Raw genomic sequence first — 7928 nt, 5'->3', positions numbered from 1 at the left:
TTGTATAGAGCCGAGGCTCTAAACAATCAAAGTAAAACACGCCTTCAAAGTAAAACACGCTTTCAAATAGTGTTTTGAAATGTGGTTTCAATACTGCAAATCTTTGTCATAATCTTAAAATATATTTTTATTTTTAATAAAAAATAGTGTAGATCAAGCCGTCTATAAAACTTTGAAAATCTTGAAAATTAATGATAAAAAAAATGTGTTACAATATACACTATTTTCAAAACTTGAAATCTTTTTTTTTCTCATGTTCATACATCTTGATGTCAAGATGATGATATTTGAACATCAAAACAACCCCTTCCAGTGAAATTTTTGAGGTGGGTTCTAATTTGATTGTTTAGAGCCTCGGCTCAATATAAACTTTTTCCTTACTTAAAAGGAGGGTGGCCGATTCAGCTTTCCTTACTTAAAAGGAGGGTGGCCGATTCAGCCCTTGTGTAAAAATTCTCAGTCCACGTCATATAACATCAGAAGTGGAAAAGTACAAAAGAATCCTCGTCATCTCCATAATCCATATATGTTTGGAGAACGTAAGAAGCAAGCTGTTTAAGGAAACTACTTACTGGTCTTTAGACTCACGGACTAGGTGTTGCTTTCATTGGTGTTAAAACCTAAAAATCTTTATTTGTTTCGTTTTTAAGGTATAATTTCTTTCTTTTGTTGAATTCTTATGAAGTTACCGAATTTTAGGTTGATTTATTCAGTTTTATGAAGTGTTTTCCCCCCTTGTGTTGTGTTGGATACTTGTATTTGGTATAAGTTGCTTCCATGCTGAGTTTTTTGGTGAAATTAGTGATTTAATCTGCTTCATGGTGTGTATGTTCATCCTTCCCTTTGGAATTTGAATTTTGTTCAAATTCATTGTTTATTCTTTATTGTATTTATTTTTTTTTTGTGAAATTAATGGTTTATTCGGTTTTATCACCTTTTTCTTTCATTTCTTGTGTTTTTATTTGGCATATGCGCTATGGATGCTGGAAATTATTGAGTTTCTCTATATTTTCTGTTTAATTGGCTGTGTTTTTTTCCATATTGATTATTGTTGTTGTAAGACATGATTTGTTCTGTTTTGTTAGGTGCATTTATCCATCATTGTTGAGTTTCTTTGTCACATTTACAAGTGATTTGCTGGAATTTATTTGATTAATTAGAAGTTATAATATATTATTGCAATTCAGATTTGCAGGAACTTTTCTGTTGATTCCATTTGACTCATATATGTATTAGGAATTTAATCTTGTGTGAACTGTGATTGTTTCCAACAATCTTCGGTAATTCAGTATTGAATTCTTATGTCTTGTTCAGTGTGCTGGGACTCGCCTTGCCGAAGGGACATACTCCTAGCCAAGGTGAGTTACTCGGCCTAGTCCCGAGTCCTGCATAGAGTGAAGAGGCCCTATGTAAATTAAAAGTATAGGAGAAATTTTGAAAAAAGTAAAACAAGGTAGTAATTGTCAAATAAAACCAAAAAAAAATTTAAAGGTTAAAATAAGCTTAAAAAATTAGAGGAAAATGGAGTTAGAAAGTTGATTTACAGTTTGGAACATTTTAAAACATAAATGAAGGAAAATATAAAAATAGGGATTATGAAAAAATATATTCACCAATCTTTGCTAAAAAATCCAAATCATACAAACACATTTCTACATTTCTTTTCAAATTCTTTTACAATTTTTTTATAATACCCTGAGTTGTACACACAAATCAGGGTTACTCGGTCTTGCCCGTAGGGGGAGACCAAGTTACTAGCCTGAGTGTGAGGGCACTAGGGCGAATCCCATCACACTGGTCTTGATTCAGCATTAAGCTATGAAAAACCTCGAATTTGTGAGCATATGCCTTCATTGTGTAAGGGGTAGTGGAAAATATATATTGATCTTGCAAACTATGTTCCACTATTTTTTGAGATGTCCAGATTCATGTGTATCAGTTATTGGAGATTGTTACATCGTTTTGGTTACACTTGATTGTGTATGAGTTAAGGGAAATTGTTTCATTGTTTTGTTAGGTTGTCCACTGATTTTGAGAAATCAGGTTTTTGTGTGCTTTTCTCTTGCTTCTCTTGGATGTGACTGGAACATTCCCTTTTTTCCCCTTCGATAATCAAAATTTTACTAACATAAGAAAGAGTACCAAGCATAATTATGAATGGCGAGCAAAGTGTACCAAACATAATTATGAATGGCGAGCATCTCAAAGCCCTACCAATTACCCATAGCACAATATTCTTGGTATTATTTTCCAATAAACATGACTAATAATCGAGATTTTTATTTTATTTTACACTTTTATTGTTTTAGCTTTTCTCTTGATTCCAAGAGAGGTATTGGAACGTCTAAGAGAAAAGCGAGGTATTGGAGAAATTTTGATGGACATCAACATGATTGGTTTTTTTCCCTTGAATCAAGATGATTTTGTGAAAAATTCTTTTGATCTTTGCAATGATTTAGATTAATTATTGGTATTTGAAGAAGAATTCCTTCTCTCTTTGCAGTGATTTAGATTGATTTTAGGAATTTTAACCATATAGTAGGATTTTGATTAATTGTCTCATCTTTCGTTTGTTTTTGAGATACTTCTGTGTTTTGTATTTCCAATTGCATACATTTCCTCTTCAAAGATTCATCATGTGGTCTGAATTTGTGTTATATTGCTTTGAGACATATAATTGAAGTTGCCACGATTATGATAGATAAAAGCAGAAAATAACTATGTTTTGTACAAGGTTTTTCGTTTCTTTACTGGACTGTAAATGATTGGATTCAACATATTATGTCCTTAATTTTCAATTCAAGTATACCATCAATGCGTACCCTCTTCAAGAAGGAAACATTTGTTTACATTAAAGACTAATTTTGTTTTAATAAACTAAAAGTGATCTGATTCATCAGCTGTTTCCTCTGAATGCATTGATAGAATTGGTAATTTGATAGCATGAGGCCAACCACCTCGGTGGTGAGGCCATTGGCATCTAGTGGACTCTATAAAGTACGGTTCCATATTTTCTGAATTTTGAAAAGCACTACTTTTAACAAGATATGTTATTGAAATTGCAGTGCTTTGTACCATGTATGGGAATGGCGTTGTTGGAATATTGTCTGAGTCCTGCAACTTATGGGAAAGGAGAGCTCCTCTGAACCCATCACATTGTGCCCGTCTTCTACACAGTGGTAGCAATAAAAGTGGAATAGACCGCATAATTGTGCAGCCATGCACAAAACGCATTCACCATGATTCTGAGTATGAAGATGTTGGTTGTGAAATATCAGATGACTTGTCAGACTGTGGCCTCATTTTGGGAGTCAAGCAACCAAAGGTTCTGATTTTTCATAGATGCATGCTCTCTAGATCTCATGAGAAGTAACTATCTCTTCTTTGTAAATTATCTAATTGCTGATTGGCTTTTGATGTGGATTTTTCCTGTCTTGCAGATGGAGATGATTAAGCCTGATAGGGCTTATGCCTTTTTCTCCCATACCCACAAAGCTCAGAGGGAGAACATGCCTTTGTTAGATAAGGTATCTTCTCATAAACTTACATGTGAGGAGTAATGGGATGGAATTGCTGGTTCCTGAGAGATGGGCTTGAATCCCAGAAGGTTAATGGATATTTTTCTTTTGTGTAGATTCTCAAGGAGAGAGGATCCTTATATGACTATGAGCGTATGGTTGGTGAAAATGGTAAAAGGCTGCTGGCATTTGGAAAATTTGCTGGCAGAGCTGGAATTATAGACCTTTTAAGTAGCCTGGGCAAAAGTAAGGAGCATCAGAACTTCAGATTCCTAGCTTCAATTATTTCCAAATGTTTTTTTATTTTCTTTTCATCATCCTCCTAGCATGTTTGTGGAATAGCTTTCCACTTTGTTTTATATTTCAAATCATTTAACTTTCATAACCAGTGTGAAATAACAATATCGAGGAAACTTGGAAAAACCTATTACCCATCAATTATCATACTGAAGATTACTTATAGTTTTCCTTATTTCTTTTTGTTACTCAGAGGTCTTCCTATGTTATTGTTTTCTCATAAGTGGGTTTGCCTTTTGCAGGATACTTGAACATGGGATACTCTACACCTTTCCTTTCACTTGGAGCATCTTATATGTATTCATCTCTTTCTGCAGCTAAGTCTGCAGTGATTGCTGTGGGTGAAGAAATAGCAACACTCGGACTGCCCTCTGGGATATCTCCTGTTGTGTTTGTGTTCACAGGATCAGGAAATGGTAATATAGATTTTGTTCAACAGGACATGCTTTGCTTCAATAGTTTCTGCAGATTCACATTTGATGTAGATGCCTTTTGAGAAAAGGTTTAATCTCTTGCCACAAATAATTGGAAGCAATAAATCATTAGCTAATATTCTCCTCATAAAGTTAAGATTGTCTTCTTAGAAATCAATGCTTCATTGCAATAATTTTTGTGATTCATGCAGCACACATCCTTTCAGAGAGACTAGTTTGTACTTTTCTTCATGGCCGAGGTTGAACAATTCATGTTCCTTCTTGAAGTGTATGTTGCTCTCTAATACGTTGGTAAGGGTCTTAGAAATCCCCTTATCCTCATCCCATTATGATGATGAAGAATCAATCTCTTGGAATTCCCCTTTTGGGTTTGGTCCTCTATCGAAATGCAGTATTTATGAAGTTTATGTTGGATTTCTTATTTGATTCCTGGGTTTTAGGAACTTCAGTGATTTCCAAGGAACTTCAGTGATATGTTGTAGGAGCAACATGCAAAGGTCTTTTTTTCCAATTTGTTAAGGGTGTGTAATTCTGAATGTGGACCACACCTAAAGAAATGAGAAGTATTCTATGATAGATTCATTCACATATTTATTCCAGTAATTTCCCAAAGAAGTAGAACAATAATCATCATTGAATGATGGTGTTAAAGAGTCAAATTACTGAAATTTCCTGATCTTGTTTTTGTCCTTTGTCTAATCCTGTGCATTTCATGTTCCGGCAGTTGTGATTTGTAGAATTAACAAAAACTATGCCAGATTTCTATTGGATTCCTTGCAAGTAGAGAAGTCAACGGATTTTGTTTGAGCAACATCCATAGCATTTCACTTATTTTTTTGTCAAGGGAAGGTAATATGTAACTTGTGAGCATATTGGAAGAATTATATGAAACCTCACTCAAATAATGATTATGGAAACTACCCTATTAAAATACAAAGATGGAGAGGGAAGAAGTCTCTAAGGGAAATAAACGGCATAGAGTACAACTGTGTGCATATGTAAATGTGCCTAAAGGAATAAGTATAAAGTGAAGTGTTCTACTAAATACTTGCTCAAACAAACCGGGCATCAATAGAATGTTTTGCAAGTTTCTTAAAAAGTAATTGGTGTGGAGTACCAATATGGGTTCAGCAAACAAGCTAACTAGCTGCATAGAAGACGAACTTGAGTCAAGGATAAGTTGCCATCAAGAAAGTTACAACTGACTGGCTCAATGTACTTGGTTTGTTCATAAAAGGTTGGGCCAGATATAATTTGGATAATGTACTTATTATCACCAAATGACATTGATAAAATCTTCAACTACCAAACCTGGTTGCAGCTAATGGAACCAACGAACTTTAGCAGTTTATATGAGCTATGGCATGCTTCTCAGTCTCCACCAGAATGAGCTACAATCTATCTATTTCTGCCTCTCCAATAAATGAGAAAATCCATGGTAAAACTAAAAATTCTTTAACTAGATCATCTGTTATGAGGTTCATGACCATGTTAGCATAATCTTGCAACTGAATGTCATCTGTTACGAGGTTCATGACCATGTTAGCATAATCTTGCAACTGAATGTAGGAGGAGTAAGGAACACTTTGGAGGAAATCAAAGACATATTTCAAGGTCTAATGGGCCATTTTGAGATGAATTGAGTAAGAAGCAGCCTGAATTTGTTCAATACATGGATTATGGACTGATTTCTAGCCTTTAAAGAGTAAAATAAATCTAAATATCAATTAACTATAGTTAGTGATATGAATTGAATAGATTTAATCAGATAAAGTAACACAACTCCATAGATGTGTCAACAATGATTCCTTCAGTTGGATTGGGTTATTATCTCGGAATACCCCTTGGGGAGTAGCATTTTCCTTTTCTAGAGCATTGGTTTTGAATTTTAAAGTTTTAGTCCAATACTTAAACAATCAATCATTTTGAACAATATTAGGTGCTTTTTTAACGTTTAAATGGTAGTGTATGAATGTAAATGCATTTCGGTCTAAATAATATTGTAGGAGTTGCCTGCGTAAGAAATGTTCTTAGTAGCAGTTGGTATCTGTGACTCATGAGATACAAATAGAAAACACAAAAATGACCAATATATCTTTATTCTTCATGTTTGCATGGACTGGTATTTCTCATGCAATTACTTGTGTGCTGTATTTCCATCCTTTGCTTTTCTAGGTCCTTGCACATATTGCACTTAATATGATATTCTCTGGAACAATAGTTTTCTCCTCGTTGCTCTCTCGAAATACTTTCTCGACACTCAAAAACCTTTTTCTTTGCAGTTTCTCAAGGTGCACAAGAGATTTTTAAGCTTTTACCTCATGCATTTGTTGATCCATCCATTCTTCCAGAACTCGTTGGAACGGTAAATGCAAACTCTTTGTTTCATGTCTCTCCTCGTGTTAAATGGCCCTTATATTGGCTGGATCTTCAGAATTTTCCACCAAATATCTTCTGTTGCATTACCTTCATGCATTGGATGTTTAGATATTCATGCAATATGAATTCACTTTGCTAGGGCAATTTTCATCATGTTTGAAACTCTCTTGGCTGATCAAGTAAGGAATCCAATTAATTTTTTTGTGCCAGTGCCAATTATCATGCAGACACAGTGTATAAACGTAATCTGTTTCTCTGGTGTTATTTGCATGTTAAAGGGTTCTAGATGTTCTTGTAATTTGTCACGTTGTAAACTGATTGATGTGAATGAATGTTATGTTGTTATGAGTTTGTTTTTTATTTTCTTTATTGACTATTGTTATGAATTGCTTGTGGCATTTTACCAAAAGTTACTGCTTACCTTCATGGTAGTCCTATAGAATGCTAGGACACAAAGATGATGATTTAGATGAATACATTTAGAAAATTTATGAGTTATAGTGGCCGATATACTGACAAAATCAGTAGCATTTTGCACAATTAGAGGAGAGAAATTATTTGAGAAATGATTGTTGTTGCATGAGAGTGATGTGTGATGTGTTAGGGCCTATGGGTCTTGATGCCATTGTTGTTTATTTCTGTCCATTTTCCTGCATATTTTATCCCCATTTGCTTGGGAACTTAACAACTTTTGTTCCTAAGTACAGTTTGTTTACACTGTCAATGAATGTCAAAAGGGGCACAATGTCCATAAGGATTTTCTTTATACTCATTGGTGTAGTTGTCAGTATTACTGTAATTTTAATGTACTCTTGGCTTTACCTGAAATACTTGATTGGTATCGTACTTGGATCTCTCCATGTTCTATTCTTCACATGGTTTCATGCATATAATCCAAGAACTCAAGCTTGTGTCCACAACCAAAACCTACCAATATGGAAAAAGAGGGATATCGGTACTTCTAGTAGGTGGTTCCCCATCCTAGTGAGGTTCCAACCAATTAGATTCGAGCTGTATTTTCACTTTTTAAAGGTTTTTCAGTAGTTTAAATGTGTGCTTTCTATGTCAAACTTGTGACATTAGCTACCATGCACTTATCACAGAGAAGGAAAGAATTTAGTTTCCACACGAGTGAAAATTGATCGATTGAGTTTGTCTCACTTCATAAGGGTTTCTGTTGAAGTTTGATCTGAATATGATAAAGGAGTGGTGATTCCTTTCATTTATTTCAGTTGCCTTTTCCTTGTTGAGTTCCTGACTTTTAGGACAGTGGCCCCTACTGACCTAAATCTAGTATTTC

At 34.5% G+C, this 7928-nt stretch overlaps 1 protein-coding gene across 11 annotated transcripts in view; it reads left to right on the top strand.

The window, feature by feature from the left end:
• The first annotated feature begins 312 nt into the window (after positions 1–312).
• Positions 313–7928, top strand: part of LOC18423952 (lysine-ketoglutarate reductase/saccharopine dehydrogenase bifunctional enzyme) — a 41336-nt gene continuing 33720 nt past the window's right edge. For 2 of the 11 annotated variants that reach the window (XM_088854773.1, XM_020676293.2), the window contains exons 1-6: positions 313–650; positions 3066–3325; positions 3441–3527; positions 3635–3764; positions 4058–4231; positions 6532–6614. In XM_088854773.1, coding sequence (XP_088710899.1) covers positions 3077–3325; positions 3441–3527; positions 3635–3764; positions 4058–4231; positions 6532–6614 — 723 coding nt within the window. In that variant the 5' untranslated portion in view covers positions 313–650; positions 3066–3076. Of the gene's footprint in view, positions 822–1317; positions 1359–1715; positions 1858–3065; positions 3326–3440; positions 3528–3634; positions 3765–4057; positions 4232–6531; positions 6615–7928 lie in introns of those variants that run through there. The other 9 variants (XM_088854774.1, XM_020676297.2, XM_088854775.1 and 6 more) reach the window with 5 other exon arrangements.

Source organism: Amborella trichopoda, chromosome 13 (genome assembly GCF_054954075.1).
Source record: "Amborella trichopoda isolate Santa Cruz 75 chromosome 13, AtrichopodaSantaCruz75HAP2 v2.0, whole genome shotgun sequence".
Classification (NCBI taxonomy): Eukaryota; Viridiplantae; Streptophyta; class Magnoliopsida; order Amborellales; family Amborellaceae; genus Amborella; species Amborella trichopoda.
Note: the sequence above shows the minus strand (reverse complement) of the source record. Positions and strands in the feature narration are given on the sequence as shown.